The sequence below is a fragment of the Peromyscus maniculatus genome, chromosome 1 (genome assembly GCF_049852395.1).
Source record: "Peromyscus maniculatus bairdii isolate BWxNUB_F1_BW_parent chromosome 1, HU_Pman_BW_mat_3.1, whole genome shotgun sequence".
In the NCBI taxonomy this organism is placed as follows: Eukaryota; Metazoa; Chordata; class Mammalia; order Rodentia; family Cricetidae; genus Peromyscus; species Peromyscus maniculatus.
In genome coordinates, this window is record NC_134852.1 from 176,254,728 (window position 1) to 176,281,305 (window position 26,578).

Consider the following 26,578-nt stretch of genomic DNA (forward strand, 5'->3'; position numbering starts at 1 on the left):
TGTGTTCCCCCGTAGTCCAGGGCTTTCCACACTTAAACGGCATTCCTTTAGATTTGGGTCATTTTCTACCTTTTGGTATAACTTGCAATTTTTTTAAATTTTATTTTATGGGTATGAATGTTTCACACACATGTATGTGCATCTTGTGAATGCCTGGTGCCCAAGAAGGTCAGGAACAGGTGTCAGATCTCCTGAAACTGGAACCACAGATGGTTTTGAGCTATCATGTAGATGCTGTGAACCAAACCCAGGTCCTCTGCAAAAGCAACCAATAAGTGCTCTTTACCCCTGAGCCATGTCTCCGTTCTGCTTGCTTCTGTGCAGGAAAGGAAAGGAAGGAAAGAGAGCCAAGCTGGCCTTCTCCAGCCTGAGCACTCAGGATATTTAACAGGGGCACCTGATCAGCAAGTCACTGGCCGGGGCCAGGAGGAGGCAGATCAGGGAGTGTTTTCGTGGAACCTGATGAATTGTGGATGGACCGGCAAGGTCAGGTCCAGCAGGGTTAGGTGGACACATTTTAGATGGCCTGTGCAATATTTGGTGGCATCATTTACATCTCATCCTATTTACAGTCATTGTGGAAAGTGGCAGCTTGGATTGTGCCATGCAAAGTTTGGGCAGCCTTACATCACAATTTTTTAAAAAAGATTTATTTATTTATTATGTATACAGTGTTCTGCCTGCATGTGTGCTTGCACACCAGAAGAGGGCACCAGATCTCATTATAGATGGTTTTGAGGCACCATGTGGTTGCTGGGAATTGAACTCAGGGCCTCTGGAAGAGCGGCCAGTGCTCTTAACCTCTGAGCCATCTCTCCAGTCCTGCTCCTATTATTTTTGAATCTTGGATATTTTAGGGTTTCTCTCTCAGGATTTATTTAAGCCTTGGTGTTGGCATTATAGAGCTCTAGTTGTAAGTCTGGGTGCTTCAGCAGGCCCTGGGGTCGGGAGAGGGGAAAAGTGCCCAGGACTTCCAAATTCTACAAGAGAGGGCGTGGCTGCCTCCCACTCTCCTCCTCGGCTGGTGGGCCTGCGGACAGTCTGTCTCTGGACCTGGTTCTGTGTGTCAGTCAGATTCCGTCCCCCAAGGGAAAGCCCTGTTTTACCTGCCCCGAAAGCACTGCTCAGTGGTTGAGAGGCCTCAGCTGTGGGCGCTTTCTAGCGACGTCCACCTTTAACAGGTGAACCATCAGCAAACTGCTAGCTGTTTTGAAGGCTGATGAGTAAAGATGGTGTCATCAGCAGCTGATGGATGATGGTTACCCATGGGCTCATCTAGGGCCTTCGGGAGTTGGGGATGGGGGTGGGGCTTTCTTAGCTGAGAGGCACAGCTGCACAGGCTGGCTTATAGATTCACAGCAGGACCTGCTTCCTCTGTATCTACCCACAAGCAGCACACACTTAAGTGTGTCATCTTGCAGGGGAAAAAATGTTGCATATTTGTTTAAAAAAGTCATGGGAAGCCGATGAAGGCAACTGATTTCCAAGAATCCGGAGGCTGGATTTAAGAGATATTTATAAAATTTTCACAAGCCAAGTAGTATACATGCTAGAATCAGCCGATTGGCTGCTAGTATTCTGTGGTTCACACAGCACCTGTAAATCTTCACTAGTCAGGTCCAAGTTTGGGCTCCTTAGTTACAAAACACAGCGTTTCTGACTTAAAACACCTGCGGTTGATGTGACTTCAACTCAGGTCCTGACCAAATGAAGAGTTTTCAATTGGACATTCCTTCCCTGGTTTTAAACATTGAATGATACAGATTCCAACTTCCTCTAGCCTCTTCTAGACATGCCAAATGCTAGCCACAAAAAATAAATAAAATAAATTGCATTTTGAATATTTTATTATTTGTAAAACAACAGTGAAAGCTGGGCGTTGGTGGCACACACCTTTAAATCCTAGCACTTGGGAAGCAGAGGCAGACAGATCACTGTGAGTTCGAGGCCAGCCTGGTCTAGAGAGTGAGTTCCAGGACAGCCAGGGCTACACAAAGAAACCTTGTCTCAAAAAAAAAAAAAAAAAAAAAGACCAAATAATAATCATAATAATAACAATAATAATAATAATGAAAAACAGTGAACAAAATCCTTTTAAACACAGAAAATCCATGTTCAGCTTATTGGTGAATTCAAGTGATTCTGCAGCAATTGTTTCTTTTTAAAGGTTTATTTATATGTATCGTTTTGCACCTGTACTTGTGTGTGCATGTGCCTGCCTGCGTGTGTGTGTGTGTGTGTGTGTGTCTGCGTGTGTGTGTGTGTGTGTGTGTGTGTGTGTGTGTGTGTGTATGCCTAATGCCAAAAGAGGGTGTTGTATCCTTGGAATTGGAGTAACAGTGGTTTGTGAGCTACCATGTGGGTTTTAAGAACTGCTGAGTCATCTTTTAGCACCCCCCCCCCTTTTTGAGATAGAGTTTTACTATGTAGCCCTAGCTGCTCTAGAACTTGATACATGGACCAAACTTAGAGATCCACCTACCTCTTCCCCAAGTGCAATATATAAAATATATATGCATATGTATACACACACACACACACACACATATAAGATTAACATACGTATATGTGAATGTATTTGTGTTGTGTAAGTTTCCTCCAAGACTGAAACATTCCATTGTGTAGGCAAGATCCTTAAACAGGAAGGTAAACAACTCAAAACAGCTTCAGGAAGTCCCTGAAACTGACCAGAGGCACTAGGCCCCTCCCTGCCAGAGCAAGCAATAAAAGCTGAGCGTTCCTCTCAGCCAAGCTGCAAAGAAGACAGATCAGATGAGTAGTCTGGGAGAAAGAGACCAGATGAGCAGCCTGGAGGAGATTCAGACCAGAGTCACTTAGAAAGGACACTCTCCAACCTGCCGAAACTGTCTGCAGAGCGTGAAATGTGTCCAGGTTCCCAGCCTTTGGGAGCTGTCACCCATGCTGGGGTGGGCCTGGGTGATGCTGCTGCCTCTGAGTCATTTCCGCTCCCTTAATAACCCTTCATATCCCTGCAAGGAATAAAACTCACTGGTTCACCAAGTTGGACTTCGGTGGTGTCAATACTTTGGTCTCTATCTGGGGTGAGTGGATGTGTGATGCATCTTCTCAGAAGTTTTGCCACATAACAATGCCACTTCTGTGTGGGTACCTGCAGAAGCAAGAAGAGGACATCTGATCCCCTGGAGCTGGAGTTACGGGCAGTTGAGAGCTGCCATACATGGGTGCTGGGATTGAAGACTCTGGTCCTCTGTAAGAGGACTCTAGCCCTCTACCAAGTCATCTCTCTAGCCCGTAAAATAAAGCACCATCAAGTGGGCTTCCCAATGCCAAGACTGACCACAGAAACACCAGTGGTCCTCAGAGGCTTGGCTTATACTAAACTCTGTGCTTGCAGTGGCCTCTCATACCTGACTCCCCTCTTAGACAGGAAGAAGTCCTTGGGAGGCAAAGTTACTGTTGGGTACATGTGTTTTCCTCAACGTTCTAATAAACAGTTCAATAAATCTGCTAGGTACATTCTCTCTCTTAATCAGCAGGAGCAGGGGAGATGGGACGTTGGAATTTGCATTCTGTCTCTAGCAGATGCAGACTTAGGAAGTGAGCTTCTGGACTGGGAGGACAGCTCAGAGATAGGTTCACCTAGCATGTGTGAAACCTTAAGTTCCTGGTACTGAAGAGAAAAAAAAACAAAAACCCAAACAATAATAAAGTGAGTCCCTGTCATTCAGGCCCTTAATCAAGGACTCAATATCTACTCCGATATCATCACCAGTTAAGTCAAAGCAAGGATTCTCGACACTTATTTATGTGTGCACACGTGGAGGGGAGAGGTCTGTGATAAAATGATGGGTGTCTTCTCAGTCACTCCCCAGCTTCTGTTTTTGGCAGGGTCTTTCAGTGGCTCTGATGCTCAGGGCCAGGGAACTCCAGGGCCATCTGCCTGCCCCCTCCGCACTGAGGTTACACCAGTGTGCTGCCACGCCCCATTTTTCCGCACACCGGTGCTAGCTCTGAACTCAGGTCATCACGCTTTTGTGGCAGGCACTTTCCCAACTTCGCCATCTCTCCAGCCCCTCCAAGGAATTTCTTATGCACACAGTCGTGAAGTTATCTTGAAAAGTGGCGTAGATTTACTTACTGAGACAGGATCTCCTGTGTGTAGGCCAGGCTGACCTTGAACTGGCTATGATCCTAAATTTCTCATTTTCCTGCCTCCACCTCCCAAGTGCTGGGATTCCAGGCATGTGCCACCAAGTGTGCCAGCACTTACATAGTGCTGGGGGGTTGCATTTAGGACTTTGAACCCATTAGGTAAGCACTCTACCAACCGAGCTTAATCCCCAGCCAAAAAGCAGCCGGCATTACCGAGAGGCTCTACAGCTCTGTGCCTCCATCTTCTCTTTGTGGCAATGTAGCTGCTTCAGTTTGTAAAAGATACATCTGTGCCAAGAATTCAACTGGATATGACTTCCTGTTGCTTTTACCGTAGAGGATGGAAGATGGTGTACCTTGGCAATCCTGGATCTCCACAGACTTCATCTTTACAGACATCGGCCTTTCTCTGGCAGTGGTTACACGGTTTAAAGTTGGGGCAGGTATAATAGAAGACATATTGTAAACTTATTGTTTAATGAAAATATCAAACTTAGAAAACTTCGTTCTAACACACACCCACTCACAGAAGAGAAGCTGCAGGTGTAGTACAGTAATAGAGCACTTACCTAGCATGCACAATCCCTGAGTTCAAATCCCAGCTCCACAAAATACTGAAGTAGAAAAATAACAAAGTAACTTTCCAAATTTTAGACTGAACCTTGCTTGTGGTGATAAGACCATACAAAGTGAGGGTCTCAGGTGTGGGTTGTGGCTCATGATGTGGTATTTTCCAGCTTGCTTCCAGAATATGAATTTATCTTTGGTTTTTTAGAGACAGGATCTGGCTAGCCTAGAACTCACTATGTAGACTAGGCTGGCTTCAAACTCAAGGGATCCTCCTGCCCCTGCCTCCTGAGTGCTGGGATTAAAAACATATGCTACCATAACTGGCTAGAATGAATTGCGACAGGGTCTTGTGTGGCCAAGGCTAGCCTTGAACTTATGATCTCCTGCTGCAGCCTCACATTCTGAGCAGTTCTTGGTGGGTGGCATCATTTATAGCTCGTCATAGTTTCTGTCATCTCTGGATAGTGGTGTCTTGAATTATGTAGTGCAAAACCTGGGCAGCCTTTTATCACAATTTTAACTTTCCTCAGGCAGGGTGGCACACCCACAATCCTAACATTTGGGAGACAAAGGCAGAACTGTCTTAGACTCAAGGTCAGTCTGGGCTACATATCGATGTCCCAGAAACAAATGACAAAACAAAATCTTAAGCCCAAACTTATTTGCTTCTGTTACCTTTGAGCCTTGCCTGGAGTTCAGAGTGCCAGGACCACAGAAGAGCACCACCATGTCTGGTGTTCAGGGTGACCTCTCACCCAGCACGGTGTTCATATCCTCCCTGAAATGAGATCTCTGCTGCCTTGGAAGCCAGTCAGAGACATGTAAAGTGAAGGTTAAGAAGCCCAAAGAATGGTCCACGAGGCACCCGTAACAGCAGACTCCCCAACTTCCTACAGCAGCCAGGGCAGACTCGAAGTTCCGTTAAGTCTCAGGTGGGGTCTCACTGTTTCAAGCAGGCAAGGGGTACTGAGACTTTCACTAGAAGACAAGGATACACCCGTAGGCATGTCCACACATGGTCCTATTTATTATCTCACTAGCACTGGCTTAACCCCACTCAAAAATTTCCACCAGACCAAAAGAAAAAAAAATTGTGAAGAAGGAAATATCTTAAATACCCACTCAGCCTTTGTTTACACTGCTCCATTGTTTTTCTATGACGTAATGTGTTCAGTTCACCCCGCATAGCCTCTGCTGTACATTTGCATGGACTTGCCACTAACAAATCTCCCAGCCCTTTGTCGTGTGGGGATGGAACTCAGGGCCTTTCTCATGCTAGGCTAACTTTCCTTCCGTCAGAAGATGCCAGAACCCAAGTTTAGCGCGCTCAGTTGGGCTGTTCTGGAATGTAGAGTGCGACCTGTAAAACTTGAAACGGTGCAATGGTGTGCTGGACTCAGCACACAGGGAACAAGGGGCAGCTGTTAGCTCGAGTTTGTCTGAAAGTCTACCAGAGCAGTAGCAAAAACAATACCATTTCTGCAGGCCTTAAAAAAAATACCTGCTCACTGCCCATCCCCCCTCCAACCTAGTGGGAGCAAAACAGCCTCGTGGGATGCCTGGCGGGGCCCTGAATGTCAGGTATCAGTTCTACCGGTTCACTGTATAGACGGGAAGTGGAGGGCCAGGGCGCTCTGTGTCAGCCAGGCAACTCTCTCATGGATGCACCCTCAGCTCCTCGACATGGTTTAGTCCTTTGGGTTATGGTAGTCTTTTCTCTCCTTGCCTGTAGTTATCCATGCACTATTTAGCATGTGTGAATCTGTGTGTATGTGTATATTTGTGTGGTACATGTGCACATGTGTAGAGGGCAGAGGTCAACCGAAGCCACGCACCTTGCTTTGGAATAGTGTCCCTCCCAGAGCCCCTGGGTTCACTGATGAAGCTAGGCAGGCCAGCCGGCAAGCCCCACGGGTCCTCTCAGCTCTGCTTCTCCAGTGCCGGGAGTACAAACTCACACAACCATGCCTGGTTTTTTAATGTGGGTTCCCAGGATCAAACCTGAGTCTTCGTGTTTGTGTGGTAAGTGCTTGTGGACTAAGTGATCCCTCCAGCCCAGTTTTCAATGTTTAAGGACATCTCAGGTCCACGTTGTAGCTGCTGACTCTGTAATGACCCACGTCTATGAAAGCATAAAGACAATAGTACCCAGGTCCTGGGTGCCCAGGATAGGTCACAGAGCACAGGTCCTGGTGCCCAGTACAGGCCACAGAGCACAGGTCCTAGTGCCCAGTACAGGTCACAGAGCACAGGTCCTGGTGCCCAGTACAGGTCACAGAGCACAGGTCCTGGTGCCCAGTACAGGCCACAGAGCACAGGTCCTAGTGCCCAGTACAGGTCACAGAGCACAGGTCCTGGTGCCCAGTACAGGTCACAGAGCACAGGTCCTGGTGCCCAGTAGAGGCCACCAAGCACAAACGGGTGTTTTAAGAGGGTCCCTTTTGACACGGAGCTGCTAAAAGGCTCTGAAGTGCACACACTTGGAGTGACATTTAGAAGCTACTCCTTACAATGTCATTTCAGACACAATGGCAGGTCGGCCTATGGCTCTTCATGAAGCTTTTACAATAAATCCTTCAAAGAACTGGGGAGTGGGAACAACTTGTTTCACCCTCGGAGCCCTTCTCCCAAGGCTCTCATTGCGCACGTGTGGTGTAAGACATTCTAAGAGATCTGGGGTCACACGGGGAGAAACGCGTCCATCCTAACAAACCTCTGTAGAAATGAAGAGCCAGATCTGGGGACAGGGTGGGAGGTAACACGCTTTTTTTCACAGAGCTGTCACACACAGTGTGACTGTCCTCGGAAGCAGGCATGGAAACCAGACACTCAGCCACAGAAGAAGGCTGGGGTCCGTTTAATGTCTTTGAATCTGGCAGGTGCTCAGGTGCCTTTTCCAGAATAGGCCAAGGAAGACAAGTCCAGTTTGGTGTTGAAGGCTTCCGTCAGCTCCCTGGCCAGCAGCTCATGCAGGGACATGCCGTCGTGGGAATACACCCAGTTCTTCCCCGTCCAGTCATAGCGCTTGGGGCCACTGACAAACAAAACAAACGCACGTGAAGTCAGTGAGGACCCTCTTCAGGAGAGCCAGTGTTAGGGCTAAATCAATCCATCTATCTTTTTTTTCTGTTTTGAGACAGGGCTTCTCTGTGAAGCTCTGGCTGTCCCGGAACTCTCTCTGTAGACCAGGCTGGCCTTGAACTCAGAGATCTACCTGCCTCTGCCTCCCGAGTGCTGAGACTAAAAGCGTGTACACCACCAGGCTTATCTATCTATCTTTGAAGATAGCCTTATTCTGTGTCTTGGACCTGGATACAGGTGGCCTGGACCTTACTTACATAGCCAAAGCTGGCCTTCAACTTGTAGCAATTCCTGTGGTTGGGATTAGAACAACCACATTTTGTTGTGGGATATATGATCACACTGTGTGAAAGGCACCTTTGGGTTGGCTTAATAAAGAACTGAATGGCCAATGGCTAGGCAGGAGAGGACAGGCAGGACTTCCGGCAGAGATAAGAACTCTGGGAAGAGGCGGGATTTGTCAGCAAGACGTGGAGCAAGTCAGGGGTACAGTACGGAGAGGTAACGAGCCACGTGACAGAAGGTAGACTAATAGAAATGGGTTAATTTAAGTTATAAGAGAGAGCTGGGACAAGCCTAAGCTAATGCCAAGCTTTCATATTTAATAAGAAGTCTCCATGTCATTATTTGGGAGCTGGCAGTCCAAAGAAAAGTCCGACTACAACATTTGGCTGGACTGGGTCTTAAAGATCCCACTGGGGCCCATGATTAAAGCTTAGTGGCCAGCCCTGACTCTATGGAGGTGGTGGGAACTGCATAGGGTAGGGTCTAGTGGAGGTTTGCTGGGTCACGGGCAGTGTGATCGGAGCCTGTCCCATTCTGCTCTGCTGCCGGCTGCCAGGGGAGCAGCCCCTTCTACCATACACCCCCTGCCACGTCTGTCTCACCACAGGCCCAAAGGCAGCAGGGACCAAAGTCTCTGAGGCTGTGAGCCGAAACAAATGCCCGTCTTTTCAGTGGGGCGCTAACAGAGTCCACAGAGCTGCTCGCCAGCAGAGACTGGCCAACTTTACAGCGACCTGCAGCGAGGTGACCTTCCGATTTCCTCAGTTAGTGCCTTCCTAAGGGCACTTGTGCAATCTGTCCTCTGTGAGCTCCCTGCAGCACACCTCATTTCTTACCTCTCCTACCCCTCGGGACACCTGTTATCTTACAGCAGTGTTTGGAAAACAATGGTCATTTGGTACCCCTCACGTGATCTGAACCCAGCCTACACTACTGTGTCACTACTAGCTCTGTCTAGGTCCAAAACATCCCTATGGCCCTGAAAGAAGCCCCAGTACCTACTAACCAGTTACCCTTGCCTCTCCCAGCCTTGGCTACCACCTGTGCTATTATTAAAAACTTCACCAGGCATGGTGGTGCAGGCCTCTAATCCCAGCACTTGGTAGACAGAGGCCAGCCTGGTCTACACAGTCAGTTCCAGGCCAGTCATGGATACAAGGTAAGACCCTGCCTCAAAAACCAAACCAAACAAAGCTTCCTTCTTTCTTTCTTTCAACAGGGTCTCATGTAGCCTTTGAACTCCTTATGGAGCCAAGGATAACCCCAAACTCCTGGTCTTCTTGCCTGGGATTACCGGCATGCTCAATAATTTTCTAGCTCAAAGTACTTTTCTTTTTTAAAAATTAAATCTGTGAAATGGAGAGATTCATCACGAGTGTGTCCCACTTATCATCATTATCTGTTGGTGTGTCTACTCTGTTCTCCAGGCGAGGAGGAGGAAGAATTTGGGAAATGGTTTTATCCTAATACTGCCACCTCTAAGAGGAGTGACTTGGGGGGAGTTCCTTAGATGACTGGGATGTACCCACAAAAGGAATGTGGGACCCGTCTAATCTCCGTTTCCCACTGTAAGATGGAACATCGCTCCTAAACATGCTCTCACCATGGCATGCCATTGTATAAAGGGCCAAACCAGTGTCCCTCAAACCCCCTCAATCTTGGACTTGGAGCTTCCAAAACCATGAGATAAATAAACCTTTGCCCCCATAAGTAACCTGTCTTGATTATTCAGTTGTAGCAATGTGAAAATGACTAACACACAGGACTGTGGACAAATCTGTAGCTGTCATTTTGTCATAACTTGTTACTCCACATGTACCAGACCATGTCTCAAATTCTGCCTCCTCATGGCCTGGAGAACAGAGTAGATACAGCAACAGTAATGGTGGTATATGGGGGTACCCTGATGAAGGTAACAGAGAACCCTGAGAGTTCACGATCCAGGACACCCAAGTCCACCTAGAACACTCAAGAAGAACTTTCAAAGACAGGCTAGAAAAGTGGGGATATCTCATTGATAGAGGGCCTGTCCAGTCCTAGCATGTGGGAGGCATTGTTGGATCCCCAGCACCACAAAATCCAAGAGAAGCCGGGCGGTGGTGGCGCACGCCTTTAATCCCAGCACTCACGAGGCAGAGGCAGGTGGATCTCTATGAGTTCGAGGCCAGCCTGGTTTACAGAGTGAGTTCCAGGACAGGCTCCAAAGCTACACGGAGAAACCCTGTCTCAAAAAAACAAAAACAAACAAACAAAACAAGAGAAGACTGAGGTGGGAAGACAGTTTCCTAGGGGTAGAGGGAGGAGATGTGAACTATCTTTTGTAGGTATAAATGTATGGAGTCTTTTAATACTGCCAACCAAATGTTGGAATTTAAACATGTGCCAACAATACAGAAAAAAGGATGACTAAATGGGTAGAGCTTTTGCTTAAAGTACAGAAACCTCTCAATACAAACTACCTCGGCCACATTAAGAATGTCCTTTGGTCCAGGTGTTCCCCACAGGGCTCCTCTACCCCATCCTATGATCCCTACAGCAAGGTGGCCAGGAAATACTACTATCTCTTCAGGGCCTCGAAAGTTTCCTTCTGAAATAGGAAATTATAATCATGGCCCTGTGAAAGATACTCTGGATAAATATGACATGGCTTCTGGGGGTCTGGAGAGCTGGCTCGGTGGTTCAGAACACCCACTGCTCTTCCAGGGGGCTGGTTTACAACGGCTTGTGACTTCAGCTCCAGGGGACCCGACTCCCTCTTCTGGCTGCTGTGGGCATGGGCACTCACCCACAGACACAGAAATAAAAATACCTCCTTCCCTAAAGCAGACCTGTGATGAAGGGTGACTTAGGAGAGTCCTCCTCCCAGTCCCTCATATAAACGGCGGGCTTTAAACAGAGTTTGCTTGGGTCTCTGTACGAGATTAACTCCCCCGTGCTGTATGTGAGCTGCCTGGTGGGTGCCGGGATCCGAACTGTAGCCCTAAGTGCTCTTAACCACTGAGCCACCTCTCCAGCCTCCTTGATATAGTTTTTGTTTGTGTGTGTGTTTGTTGTGGTGCTGGGAATCCAACCCAGAGTCTTCTCTCACATGTGAGGCAAGTTCTGTGCCCCTGAGCCTGGTACTTTTTTTTTTTTTTTAACACACACACACACACACACACACACACACACACACACACACACACATTTTGAGACAGGGTTTCTCTGTGTAGCTTTGGAGCCTGTCCTGGGACTCACTCTATAGACCAGGCTGGCCTTGAACTCACAGAGATCTGCCTGCCTCTGCCTCCCGAGTGCTGAGATTAAAGGCGTGCGCCGCTGCTGCCTGGCCTTTTTCAATATTTTAAAACTGCCAATGCCATTAGGCTTTCGAAGATTCCACACTGGTTCTGGCTGAGCTTTTCCCACTTTGCCTTCAAAATGTCTTCATTAGTAGTGCTGCTGAGTCTCAGCAAGGTCAGTGTGAAGGGTCTGTGTGAGCATGTGTGTGAGCATCTGTGTGAGCATCTCTCAGCCGGCCCCAGACCACTGCGGCGGCGGTGGCAGCAGTATGCGCCCCAGTAAGTTCTCAGTTCTGAGGCCCAGGCTGTCTGCAGTGCACCCCGATGTGCCTTCAACTGCAGGCACATCCATGGGGCAGGCAGGAAGATGGGGGTCCTGGAGCTGCTGCTAAAAATCACTGTCTCACTGCCACCGAGTCTGAGCCCAACTCTGCCAACAGAATCACCGAGACCTTCAGAACAGGCTGGGAGTTAAAGGTTAACTGACTTTGAGGACAAAGTGCAGGTTTCTCAGATGCTACAATATAAAAACTGCGTGTCTCTCTTTCCCCCTCCTTCCCTTCTGTTTTGGGATTTAATCCAGGGCTTATAGATTGCCAGACAAGCATTCTATCACTGAGATATACATCCCAGCCTTCAAAGTAGCTCTCTAATTAATTAATTCTTTTACCCCAGGTATGTGCCGCCATACCTAACAAAAGTAAGTTGTGTATAGCCCTGGCTGGCCTGGAACTCACTATATAGACAAGGTTGGCCCATTTGCCTTCGTGACAGGGTCTTCCATGATAGCCCAGCCGAGCCTTAGAACTGGCTATGTAGCAAGGCTGGCACTCTGAACTATGGCCTCCACCTCCTGAGTGCTGAGCCTATAGATAGGAAACACTATGCCTGGCAAAAGGATCTTTTCCACAGGCAAGCCAGTGATTTTTCTTTTCTAGGCAATGACCTAACAGAGAAACACTGTCCGGGCCAGGTTCTGAAAAGTTCCCCTTGCTTCAGGTCTTGTCAATAGCCTCATGCCTGAGGACAGCAACCAAGTTCTCAATGGGAAGAAACGTTACACCGGAAGCGAGCCTTTCTGCCGGGGCGCACAGCTGTAAAGCCACGGCAAAGCCAGTGACGGACGCCCTCTCAAATGGTCCCCAACACGGCATTCCAGCTGAGTGCACCCCTTACAGATTTGGACTTCTGAACGTACCTGGAGGGAGACGATAGCCAGATTTGCTTGTTTGGGGTCTGCTTATTGATCACGTAGGTCCCTAGATCCCCGCCCAGCTTAACGGTTAGCACGCCGCCCTAGGGGGTCGGATGGAAGAAAGTGTGAAGAAAATAAACAAGATTAGTTAGCACAAGAACAAATATATATAAATACGTGTTCATATCTCAACGCCTTTTACGTATCCAAGGATGTAACACACACCATAAAAAAAAAAGGGACCCGGGGACGAAGTGTACTGGCAGTGTGTGATGGGGAGCTGGGAAGCCCTCTGTTCAATTCTTGGGATCAAAACCAAACAAAAATGAGTGTTCGAAGCTAGGAATGTGTGAAGTAAAGGCATGACTGTCCGGATGAGAGTGGACTGGAGAGCTGTTTACTTTTACTTATGTCCGTGTGTTTCCATTCAACTGCATGTGTACTCATGCCCTTGGAGGCCAAAGGTGCCCAGGACCTCTTACAGCTGGAGTTCCAGGTGTCTGTGAACCACCTGATGTGATGTGGGTGCTGGGACCCAAAGGCTGGTTCTCACACTAGAGTAGCAAGCTCGCAGCCACTGAGCCATCTCTGCGGCCACCACAGTGGATTAGGCATAACAATGCTCGAAGCTAGCTCACACCGCTTTCTCTCTGCCTGTGTGGAAGAGAGGTTAAGACTTGCCTGGGAGCTCAGCAATGGTAAAGCAGAGCCCTGGCTTTCTGCCCTTCACTGCCCATCAGGACATGTACAAACACAGGCTAAACTCTAAAGGTGTCTGCCCAAGTGTCAGACCTGACAAGTCCATTGTGGAGACACAGAGAGAAGGCAGGTGTGGCGGCAAAAACCTGTGATGTCAGTGCTTGGGAGGCCGAGGTGGGACACTGGGAGTTTGAGGCCAGCAGGCTGTACAACAAAATGTAAAAGACACGAGAAGTAATCAATGCTCTGCCTTGTCTGCCTTAGAAGAGCAGGCGGGGCAGCCCCAGACTACCTGCATTATCCAGACCCTTCCCAGGCAGCTAACCAGTGCTCAGGGACTCCATCAGGCTTCATTTCCCCCTAAAAAGCCTTGCATTCTCAAAAGACCGGCCAGTCCACTTTTGTTCGATAAACGAACATTTAAATTTGAAAACACTCAACAAAGGAGCCCTTCACTCTCAAGCCTTAGTCCCTTTAGAATGGCAGGCTATGACACAATGCACTGGGCAGTGAGTACACCCTGAATGAAAGCAGGTGGGAGCCTAGGGCACCAATGCTTTGCTCTGTGCTCTGCAGAGTGCTCATCCAAACAGGAGTCTTGGGATGACTCTTACAAACACAGCCAGCCATTTAAATAAATGCTAGAGGCTGGGACCGATAATAATGTAACTAACAGGTATGGGAGGGGGCACCAGTGATTTCTTTCTCTCTCTGAGATACGGGAGAGAAACTTCCACATACAGAGGTGCATCAGGCTTTGTAATCCCAGGTCTCAGGTAGTAGAATATCAGAAGTTCAAGGTTGGGCAACACGAAACTATCTAAAAAGAACCAAGACATACCAAACCAAACCCCAAACCAAACACACAAAAGTTCCTGATAGAGATGTTGGGGATGCAGCTTTAATAACCACAGCAAGACCCTCAGTAGACACAGATTCCTCTTTACTCAGAGCCTAGCGTGGACCAGGATCTGTGTTTGGACACGCATGGGAACTGTTTTCAACTAGACCAACTGTGAAGGTAGGAATCACTATCCCAATTTTAGAAGAGGTTCAGGGTAGCAAAAACACAAAACAAAGTATCAGCAACCTGCAGAGGTGATCTGAAATGCAGGGCTGCTTGGGCTCAAAGACACTGTTCTTCCTGTCATGGGCAACTCCCTCGGCCTCCTGAACCTTCCTTCTTAGCTGCTAGTTTATGTAGTTTCTCTCTTTTTATCTTTGGAAAAAACAACATTAAATTTGCCTATAACTAAGTACACAGTACAGCAGTATTGAGTATATTCACATTGTTGCTCTGGGGCCATTCAGAAATCTCTCCACCTGGGAAAACTGAACCACTGTATACATTCAATGTTAATTCCCCCCCCAACACTGTGCACATTGGGTGCTAATCCCTCCAACCCAGCGGCCCCTCAGCACCGGGCTCTTCATCCAACTCTACAGTTTCATGCTTCCCACTATGGGCTAAGAGACTCAGTGGAACCACACACTCACCTCTGAATTACCTATCTGTGGTTGATAAATGTCCCCTGTGTGTTCCACCCTAGATGCTGAGGCTTGGTGGTCCAGGGCAAATGCCAAGACGGACTAACTCCCTAGATGTGACTCCCAAGTCCACTCTCCTTCCTAACCAGCCCTGGCCCTGCAGCAGTCGCATCACTCTGGCCGGCTCTCAACATCTGGCTGCCTCCTCAAGGACTCTGCTCAAGGACTCCACACCTGTACCTAGTCACTACTATAACAAGTGATCCCACCAGGGACAGCCCACTCAACCACTGCACCCTCAATTTACTTTCCGATCCCCAATCTTTGGAGGGATCCCATAGTGCAAATCAATTAAACTGATGTGTTCTAAAACAAAACAACCCATCGGAAACCAGACACGGGGAAAACTAGCTCCACAGTGCTCTAGCTGTCTTCTGGCATCTTCCCTGTGGGCCCCTCTTGCTCCGGAACCTGTGCAAGTGCCTCTGGGAAGGTTATCTGGGGCTTTCCACTTGGCAGAGTGCCTGCAGCCTCTCATGCTTTGAACTACTTCAGCGTGACTTGTGTGTGAAGGACCCTGCTGTCCCCTGGCCCCCACCTCCCCTATTTTGAGTCCCTGGGAAGAAGCGACTCATCAGCACCTATATGTTTCCACTGAAACCCAGGATGGACGTAAAAGTACTTATTATATTTGTGGATGAATGGGTCAGTGGACAAACAGCGACCGAGGGGACCCTGTCTGTGGTACTATCTGCCAAAGTGAAGGGCAAGGTTACCAAGGCAGAGATCACAAAGCTTGGCTCCTCTACCAGCCCGGGTGCTGTAATTAGTCTTTCCCCAGGGCTCTCACTATTCCAAAGGACATATTCTTAACAGGGGCCTCGAGACATTTAGAAGTGTCTGCAAGTAGATTCCACAGAGAAGGTTCTCAGCGCCCACTGCCATTCTTTAGCCAATGTGAGTCCATCTGGGAGTGTGGGCACATTTACGTGCAGGGACGGGGACAGTATTACTCACACTTTCCCTGCTGTGACAAATATCTGAGAAAACAGAATGCCTGAACAGCTTCCGAGTTTTCAGTCTAGGGGTGTCTGGCTGCATTGTCTCTGGTCTGTGGTCCGGCACAGCACCACAGAGGCAGAAGGGTATGATGGGGGAGCTGTTCCTCATGGCAGCCAGGAAGCAAAGAGAGGCAAGAGGTCAGGGATAATCATGTCCACCAAGACAAGACTCCAGTGAACCACTTCTTCCAACACCCCCAGTCTCCACCTCCTCCCATACTCTCCACTGTCCCCTCGGCAGCCACCTAGTCAAAAAACCATCAGCAAAATAATTCTTCAGTTAGGTCAGGGGCCTCATGATCCAATCACCTCTGTGGTTATCTATTGTGTCCCCCAATATATTGTGCACCCTAATAAACTTATCTGGGGTCAGAACAGGACAGTCATTAGATTAGACATAGAGGCCAGACGGTGGTGGTACATGCCTTTAATCCTAGCATTCTGGAGGCAGAGATCTGATCTCTGTGAGTTCAAGGCCACACTAGGAACAGAACCATGTGTGGTGGCACACATCTTTAATCCCAGCACTTGAGATCTCATGTCTTTGCTTGGGAAAGACACACATCTTTAATCTCAGGAAGTGATGGTAGGAAGCAGAAAGGTATATAAGGCATGAGGGCCAGTAACTAGGGGCTTTTAAGCTTTTAGGCTTTTAAGAGCAGTTCAGCTGAGATCTGTTCAGGATGAGGACTCAGAGGCTTTCAGTTTGAGGAAACAGGATCAGCTGAGAAGTTGACAAGGTGAGGTTAGCTGTGGCTTGTTCTGTCTCTCTGTTCTTTCAGAATTTACCCCAATAGCTGGCACTGAGGTTTTTTTTTTTTTTTTTTTTTTTTTAATTAATAAGATGTTTTAAGATTCGTGTTACACACTTCTCAGTGACACTACCAGCTAGGAACCTGGCCTTTAACACATGAGTCTATGTGGGGCGTCCACATCAAACCACAATGGAAAGAAACAAAATAATGAGCAATTGCTAATGCACAGTGACCAATAGGAGACCCTCACACCCACCAGCCAATCAGAGCAGAACCAGTCGCAGCGGGCCGGGCTCACTGATTTGTGCTAGTGAAGTTGGGCCTGCTCCTGCAGGAACAAAAACTGCAGATGGCTGTCACCTGGTCATCGGCAGAAACAGGCACATGGGAGAGGTCATGTTGAGCAGGGACCCTCACATACATTTCCCTTCTCATTAAGAAATAAAAATAATGAATTTGAAAGTATTTTTTTAACCATTTCCCCTTTATCATTTTGACAACCATCTGCACTACATAATCCTACAATTTACTCCAAAATTCACAAAAGGCACACTTCATGACATTTCCTGGTATTAATTAATAATTGTTGTTAAAAGGATTACCCTCTCTGCCTGGACTGGGATGGTAGTGAAGGGGTGATGGGTAAGAAAAGGAGGAGACATTTTTCTCCTAAAGATAAAGGCCTAAGCAGACTCTTGCTTCGTCTGCCACCTGGTGGCCAGCATGGAAACTTCCCTAGCTTCCAGTGGTGGCTGGGGTAATGCTCATCCAATTCAGAAGCTCTCAGCCATCACCGGGTACAATCTGTAAATCCAGCTCCTTGCCTAGAGCACATTACACATTAATTAAATCAAAATTTCCAGGGGTTGGATTCAGGGCTGCACATCAGAATTCCAGGAGAGCCAGGGTGTGGGGGTGCACATTTAGTTCTAGAGGATCACTCAAGGCCAGCCTGGTCTACATGGCAAGTTCCAGGACAGCCAGGGTTACATAGAGAGACCCTGTCTCAAAAAACAAAACAAAGTGTAGATGTAACCAATCGTATTATTAAAATAAGAAACACAGAGCCAAGGTAAAAGAGAAAAGCCGAGAGGTCAGAGCTCAGAGATAAAATCTTACCTCCTGCAGTGCTCCTAGCTTCCCCGAGAGAGCGAGGTACTTCCTGTGTCCCTGTTTAAATAATCTTTCTGTTCTGCCTTCTCATTGGTTGTAAACCCAACCACATGACTGCCTCATCACTGCCTGTAAGTACCGCCCTCCAGGTCTTAAAGGCGTATGTCTCCAATACTGGCTGTATCCCTGAACACACAGAAATCTACCTAGCTCTTCTAACCACCACGCTCTTACTATGGCTCTAATAGCTCTGACCCCAGGGCAACTTTATTTATTAACATAAAATTAAAATAACATTTCAGTACAAATAAAATATCACCACATTTCCCCTTTTCTATTTTAATAAATAGAAAATTTATTTCTATTGAGATGGCTCAATGGTTAAGAGCACTGACTGATCTTCCAGAGGACCTGGGTTCAATTCCTAGCACCCACAGGGCAGCTCACGACTGTCTGTAACTCCAGTTCCAGGGGACCTGACACCCTCAGACACACATGCATGCCAAACACCACTGCACATAAAATAAAATAAATAAATTAAAACAAAACAAAAAAAAACAAAACCAAAACAAAACAACAAACCCCTCAGGACAGGCTTCTTCTTACAGTAGAAAGAAGCAAGCAGAGGGCCCACACATGGAGTTTGAACCGCTTGGACAATTGTCCACAGGTTGGATCCTGGAACTCATATTCTTCAATACTAGAGATTGAAGCCAGGGCTTCACCTATGGTGGGTAAAGGGCTCTTCCCTTCACTACCCACCCCAGGGAATCTGTTTTTAAACAGAAGAGACTCACGGAGGCAGCAGAGTGACTCCCCCAAAGTCACAGGCAGAGCTGGGCTGTCACATGAATTCTAGCTTTATGCTCCAACCACAATCTATGCTGCTAGACGGTTATGTCTGCTGGAGGCTATTTTTTTTAAAAATCTGTATTATTACTGTTTTTAAAGTTTACTTATTATTATTCTGAATGTGTGTATATGTGGAGTAGGTCCACTCGCAAGGCAGGGTATGGAGTCTGTTTCTTCTTCCACCCGTATGCGGGCTCTAAGAATTCAACGGAGGTTATAAGGTTTGGGGGGCAGTGGCTTTACCCACTGAGCCCTCCACCAGTCCCCCTGGTCTTTAAGACTGAGTATCACTCTGTAGTCCCGGCTGGTCTGGACCTCACTGTGTAGACCAAGCTAGCCTTGAACACTCAGTGATCCTCCTGCATCTACTCTAGGGTGTAGAGTTACAGCTGTGTGCCACCTTGCCTGCCTGGAGGGCATTCTCTTGTTTTAGTTTTATTGTGCATATATGACATTCGTTTTCTTGTTGTTTGTTTAGTTTTTCTTTTTTTGAGACAGGGTCACACGTAGTCTGGGCTCCCTTCAACCTTGCGATGTGCTGGGGAAGACCTTGAATTTCTTAATCCTCCTGCCTCTACCTCCTGAGTGCTAGGATTACAGGGATGTGCTCCTATGCTCACTTGTATTCCAGCTAGGGACTGAAGCCAGGCTTTGTGTATGCTAGGCAAGCACTCTACCAACCGAACTACACCTCCAGGCGGGGTTTTTCTGTGTAGCCCAGGCTGTCCTGGGACTCACTCTGTAGACCAGGCTGGCCTCAAACTCAGAGATCTGACTTGCCTCTGCCTCCTGAGTGCTGGGATCAAAGGCGTGAGCCACCACCGCCCATCTAAGTTACAGCTTTTTAGGAGGAAACAAAAACAAAAACAAAAAGCCAAAGGTACCCCAAAGGAGACATCGTAGTCCTCCAGGGTATAGGGTTTGTCTGCCAAGTCTTCAAAGAACTCTGCCAGGGCGTCCAGCGTCTCCTCCGCAAGTCTTTCATAAGCTGTCTCGTCTAGAGAGCTGCAGGAGGAAGAGACCCACCAGAGTATTGTCACCAACTGCACAATCACAATAAACACACACACACACACACACACACACACACACACACACACACACAAAATGCCTTCCAGCAGAAGTAACCAGCTAGCAACACGGAGTGGTGAGTGAGACCCAAAACACTAGGGCTCAGGACAGCCCTGCTCTGTCTTGCTTCTCTGAGCCTCTTTTCCGGTTAGTACCTGATAGGCTTCAATTGCTGGGCAACACTTGGGCTCGCCTCAGCCTCGTGAGTGTTGACATCACAGTCGTGAACCACCGCACCTAGCTTTTCTCATTCGTTTACTTTTCATTTATATTTTTATTATTTATTTTTTAACTGAGGATTGGGTGTATTTTTTTTTTAATGATTTGTTTATTTTTATTTTACCTGCATGGTGTTTTGCCTGCATGTAAGTCTGTGTGAGGGTGCCAGATCCCCTGGAAGTGGAGTTACAGACAGTTGTGAGCTGCCACATGGCTGCTGAGAACTGAACCTGGGTCTTCTGCATGAGCAGCCAGTGCTCTTAACTGCTGAGCCATCTCTCTAGGCCCTTGTTCACATTTTTTTTTTTTTTTTTTTGTTGTTGTTTTTTGAGACAGGGTTTCTCTGTGTAGCTTTGCACCTTTCCTGGAACTCACTCTGTAGCCCAGGCTGGCCTCGAACTCACAGAGATCCGCCTGGCTCTGCCTCCTGAGGGCTGGGATTAAAGGCATGCGCCACTAAAGGCATGCGCCACCACCACTCATTCACATTTTTAAATTGATGGGAAATCTCTAGCGTGTACAGAGCAAAGACTTCAGGTTGATAAAAAGCAGCTGTGGGAGAAGTAGCCCATTTTCCAATTGACTACCATCCCCAGAGGCGACTGCCGTACCTGCCCTGTAAGTCTTTTCTGTGTTCTCTTAGACTATCTGGAATTTTTGAAAATATAAAAATGAGGTGCCTTGTTTGTTTTTCTTTGAGACAAGGTCCTCCTAGGTAGTTGGCCTGGGATTTATGATCCTCCTGCCTCAGCTTTCCAAGCAGCTGCGATTACAGGTGTGTACTACTGTGTCTAGTTCATCATATTTTCTTTATTTTACACGTCTACTTCCGCTGAACACTGAGGCTGCTATTTTCATTGCCCTTGTTACTAAATTTTTTGTTGGGCAAGACAGACGTGGGGGAAAAATGCTTGTATTGCACGTATATGAAACTAGACCCGTCCAGAATACAAATCAATAAAAAGAATACCCAACAGAAAAAATGGGTTAAAACACATGTACAGATTTCATAAAAGATATCCAAATGGCCAGTGAGCATGTGAAAAGATAATGAACTTTGTTAATGTTTTTAAAATGAAGATTAAAAAATGGCACACGCCTTTAGTCCCAGCATCCAGGAGGCAGAGGCAGGCAGATCTCTGTGAGTTCTAGGACAGCCAAGGCTACACAGAGAAATGCTGTCTTGAAAAACAACAAAAATAAACAAACTAAAAAAGAGATTATGTCATGAAAGACAGAATGAGGGGCAAGCAGGGCTTTCCACACACTCCTGAAGCTGAGGCAGGAAGACTGTGAGTTCAAGACTAGCCTGGGCTATACAGAGAAACGCAGTCTAAAACAAACCAACAAAACAAAACAAAACAAAAATCCCCAACTCCTTGCAGGTTGCTATGAACCCATAGAGACGAGTTGATTAGTCGGTTCTGCAGCAGAGGAACCCTATGACAAATGAAGGGCAGAGTCTGGAGTAGGGGACATTTCCCGGAATTAGGTAGTGGTGACAGCTGTAGGAACCTATGAATGCTAACACCTCTGATGACTTCGATTGCATCTGATTATGACAATAAACTATTGCTGCATTGGGAGTGGCTCAGAGCTAGATCTGAATGTACCATTCCTACTGGCCTGCGTTCCATCCCCAAAAGCAAACGGAAAGAATAGACTGCTGCAACAATCTTCCTTCTGTGGGCTTCTGTGCCCCAGTAAGGGTACACGTCGGTTATGAGACCTTCTGCCAGGAGCCATTGTCACAAACTACTGCAGGCCAGGATGCAAATACAGCTCATAGCAATTGATAACTCGGATGTCAACCCACCAGAGGAATGCCTCTCTGATAGGGTGCCCTGTCTGGCAAGGCCTGCAGGCCACTGACTCTGCATACTGTTGCTTTCATCTGTAATTTCTTGTGCAATAACAGCTATGATATCTCCCCATTACCATGCTGGAGAAATCACAAAACTCTGGGAAAAAAATAAATATCCAACATTAGGGATGAACTAAAGGGAGTCTGGGGTATCCACACAGAAACACTAGTCACTAAAAGTAACATGGCAGATGCTTAGTGATACGAATGATGTCACTAAGCGTTGTTCCCAGGGAGAAAACAGTCTCTCCATGGGAAGCCAGGGAGAGGGAGAGATGCCCGAGGTGGAAGGTGTCTTCATCTCACCTTGAGTTGTCCAAAGTTCCCGAGTTCCTCAGATGTACCACACAGACACTCTGCTTCTTGATGTTCAGAATCTGATCGAGGTAGCGGAGGCTCAGACTCTAAAAGCCAAAGTTAAGGACATCAGTGACCACATCTTAGTCTATTCCGATCCAGCAATACAGGATTCACAGCCTGGCACTTCGAGATCCACCAGTAGCCCATGACAGCATCTGTCTTAGGATTTGCCCCCCATCACCCACTCGTGTTTTTCTCACAGTCTCTCTGCTAAGCCCGTGTTATCTGATAGGACAGTCTTGAGACACGGGGAGCTCCCTGAAGGTACTGAGATAAGACAGAATCTGGTCCTCAGCTGTGCCGGCTGCACCTCGAGTGGCCACGGCTGTGTGGAACCAGACAGAACATCTGTCCATGGCGTTGCAGCCGCTGCAAGCTGTTCAGGAGACCTGGTGGCTCCCCAGTACCCCTAGAATTTGACTTAAAAAAAAAAGCATCAAAAAATAGCAAGAGGCAGAATTCTGCTGAAGTCCAAACAAGAGCTGACGGGCTGCGTCTGACGGATCCTACCAGCAGGATGTGACCTGTTGATTTTTTTCTTAGTCTTGAACTGGTGGGCACTGGGCAAAGGCATGTGTGTTGATTATGACCAGATGAGATTGAATGCAGAGCCAGAGAAAAGTGGTATAGTTTTAGCTGAGGTGGCAGGGGTGTGTGTGTGTGTGTGTGTGTGTGTGTGTGTGTGTGTGTGTAGAGAAGTGATGGGGTGAGGCTGAGGTGGCCACAGGGCCCATGAAGCAATCATCAGGACTTCATTCTGGTAAGGCAAGAAGTTTTCAAGATGAGAATTACTGCTTCAAAATGCTACTCTGGTTGCCATGCAGAGGGTCCGAGATAGTTACTGCTCTTGAGCAGGCAGCGACTGTGGTGTACACGTGTGTGCAGGTGCTCTTGGAGGGAGAAGGGGGCATCTCATCTCCTCTCACTGGAGTTGAGAAGGTTGTAAGCTGCCTTTTATGGGTGCTGGGAATCAAACGCAGGTCCTCTCTAAGAAGAGCAAGTGTCCTTAACTGCTGAGCCATCTCTCCAGCCCTACTCCATCATCGTCGTCGTCAAGAGGGGGTGGTCCTATAAAGTTGCTGCACTTGTTCCTAGGGGACACAGGTTGAGTCCCTGCAAGTCTCCGGGTCACAACCATCAAATGGTTGATGCATAATCTTGTTTGGTCTGTGTTTCTGTTTAAGGACACTTTATTTAATATATTATTGATTCATTAATATTGAACTTGAAGCAATAGACTTATAACTCATGCTGGAGTGAAGCATACATATCTGACATACAGTTTCTTTGTAGGGGATGTCACAGTCTCACTCTGTTCACTGTGGCTCTAGGCTGGGGACCACTTTCAAACATCACCAAGAAGTACAGAAATGTGAGAACACACGTCACTGAACAGACTGAACATTTGCTCACACCGAGACGGTGGAAGCAAGCGGAACAAGGCCCTTGTTGGGCCACCGCTGGGAACACCCTCCATGGGTCTAGAGCATTTCGTCACTCTGCAGCCTTCAAAATGACTGCAAGAGCACCAAGGTAGACAACTGGGGACAAGGAGTGTTAGTGAGTCAGTGAGAACAGAAACTGAGGATAAAGGTGGACTGGACTTGTATTTTACAAGAGAGGAACCTGAGACGCCAAAGAGGAAGTTGCTCAGGCTCACAAAGATGGAGAGATCCAACGTGCACAGTTGGAATTGGAGCCCAGCGGTCAGGGACCAGGCAGGGGAAGAATTACATGGCTGGGAAGCAGAACAGGGCTGAAAACATCCGGGAAAGCGTTTGAGAAATCAGGGCAGGGGGTGGGGGGTGGGGGTAGGAGGTCGGGGTGGGGGTGGGGGTGGGGGTGGTGTGGTGTCCCGGGCTCCTGCTCTTCAAATTCTAGCTGTCTCTCTCATACGTCCCACTTCTACTTGCTTTGTTTTAAAATTCTCTTTCATTAAGAAATGAACCCAGAACGAACGCTAAGTGACTACCTCACCACTGAGCGACACGGCTAGCCCTGTTTTGTTTTTAATCTTTTTAAAGACAGGATCTCATGTATCCCAGGCTGGGTTTGAATCTGCAGACAGTGCTAGCCCGCAGCCTCCACCTTTTCCACAGCGCTTCTTTTCCTGGAATGCTCCCCCAGCCCCCTCCTCTGGCATCTATCACGTCCCTCTCTGGGAAGCCTTCCTTAACCTCACTGCTTTGGCCGCTCTCTTTTCAAGCCATGGAGAAACAGATTCTGTTCTTTGCATCTTCAAGGAACCCAGCACTTATCTGAAGTGCTAAGGCCTTTGTGAACAGTTTAACTCTCCCGCCAAAACCGCAAAGTGGGCGTTACCCTTTAAATCTCCCCGGTACCGAAAGGCAAGCCCTGCCCCCAGAGAGCTAGGATCCCCCAAGGTCACAGGGCTCTTCAGAGCCGCGGAGTCAGCACGTGGAACCGAGGTCCCGTCTTTTCCCAAAAGCTGGAGTCTAGGGTCCTGCTGGTAGACCTGTGATCCCCGCAGTCGAGAGGAGGCAGGAGGATCGCAAGTATGAAGCCAGCTTGGGGGACACAGCCAATTCTAGGCTAGCCAGGGCTACAGAGTGAGACAAACAACAAAACCGTACTCCAAGCTTCTCCACAAGCCCCGCTGGTCCCACGTCACGAAAAGGGGAACCGATCCACCGAAGCCCAGGCTTCCACGATTCTGCGTGCTACCCTCGGAGGACACGCAGTCGTAAACGCGCCTGGCTACACACGTGTGTTAACTACAGAAACTTCGGAAAGGAACCGACCAGCTTCAGCACTGCACAGATCCCCGAGGGCACGCATCCCCACAGCCACCTTCCCACCCGAGGACCGAAGCCCGCGCAAACGCGCGCCCGCCCAGGGCAGCCCGGCGCATGCGCGCACCGCGCGTCCCCGAGCCTAGGGGCGGGCGCGGCCTGCGCTCGGGAGTGTGAGCCCGCAGCGCGCGTACTCACCGAGTGGCGGCCGGCGGAGGCCGCGCTGGTTGTGACCTGCAGGCCTCGGTGGCCGCACGCTCCGATCGGCTCCCTCCCGCGCGGGATCCCGACCGAGGCCGAGGCCCCAGACGCCGTCCGTGGCAGCAGACCCACGGCGGCGCGGCGTCCGAGCGCCCACATACCGCTCGGCTCTGCGGCCGCTCCGCCCTCCCGCGCGGGGACTCGGTGGCGCGCCCCCTGGTGGCCGTGCCCTGCCAGCGCCGCGGGCGGGCTCCTGCGCGCAGGGCCGCTGTGAGGAGGTGGACCTGCCCAGCACTGCACCGTGCAGTACTTTTAACCAGCACCCAGGGCCGGCTCTGTGCCAAACCTGCAACGCATCTCTCTTGGGCAACAAGAATATGTAAACACTGACCTCCGCGAGTTTATTCACTGACGAGTGCCAGTGGGCGATTCTGAAGATACGCTGATGAATAAGATAGTCTTGCTTTCAAAAAACTTAGTTCTAACAGCTCCAACTGCCTGATAATTTCAAATCCCCCATCTCGTAAGCACGAGAAGTAGTACCAGGCTGACTGGGTGGAGGAGGGGCTTATGTAGCCCCACGCCCAGCTGCTGATGGCTACTGGATGAGGAAGGGTCTTCTGGGATGTGGCCTTCGATAGGTTGTCCTTGAGCCAACGGATGGTCCTACACCAGTGCACATAATGGCAGCATTAAGTGGACCCGGTCCCCTGCTCCCCCGCCCCCAAAGTGCATGAACTTGGGAGAGAGAAGTGGTAGGGTGGTTCTGTGGGAGTTGGCAGTGGCAGGTGAGCTGGATTAAAACACAGTGTACACATGTATGGGATTCTGAAACAACGGTGGTAATAATGAATGAAGTACCCTGCTGCCCTTTGGATGAGGAGCAGTCAGAACATGATTGGGTCTCCTTATAGCGCCATTTCGGCAACTCCAGCAGGTTCATCACACTGCTGGCAGCTCTCCCAGCTTTTGTCAATTTGTGAGGGACTCTACCCATTGTCCGGGGTTGTCACTTGACCCTGTTGAGAACTCACTGAGGTTCAAGGAGTCAAGACAGTGCCAGAGGAGTCTTCTGCCTCGAGGGTCTCAAGAGGTATCGAGTGACAAAAACGCATAGGTGTTAATGACATCCTTCATGTGCTGTTGGACTTGGCATAGCATTGCTTCTGATTTCCCACAGAAGGCCTTCATGTGGCCACAAAGGAAAGGAGGGTTTGCAGTGACTGTAACAATTTTTTTTTTTTTTAATGTGCAGCTAATTTTCAGATGTGGAATTGGAAGCTCAGACATTTTAAGTGACACCCCTGATTGAAGGGGAGCTGGAACCCAGGCCTCCTAATTTCTGACCCAAAGGCTCTCAGAAAGGAGGTTTCCTTAGTTTCAGTATTGCAGCTCTAATTGGCTCTGCTGGAATCAGGTGCCCATCCAGTGAAGCAAATACTCTGTAGAGGAATGAGAGCCACATTCCTGGCCACTGTCATGGTCCATTTTGGGCGGCTGCAGTACACTGACTGAGCCTAGGTAATTTATAAAGGACAGACATGAATGCTCTGGTGGCAAAGAGAAGAATGCTGTTCCTCACACAACATAAAGGCC

General features: G+C 48.4%; 1 protein-coding gene across 1 annotated transcript; it reads right to left on the reverse strand.

Moving 5' to 3' along the window:
* Positions 1-5,706: 5,706 nt before the first annotated feature.
* On the reverse strand, positions 5,707-25,188 carry Fxn (frataxin). Its single transcript, XM_042262056.2, has 5 exons — positions 24,980-25,188; positions 21,975-22,072; positions 19,399-19,519; positions 12,550-12,647; positions 5,707-7,738 (listed from the first exon to the last, which is right to left on the reverse strand). Exons 1-5 carry the CDS (start codon positions 25,139-25,141, stop codon positions 7,588-7,590), a joined length of 630 nt encoding a protein of 209 aa, XP_042117990.2. The 5' UTR covers positions 25,142-25,188; the 3' UTR covers positions 5,707-7,587.
* Between the last annotated feature and the right edge of the window lie 1,390 nt (positions 25,189-26,578).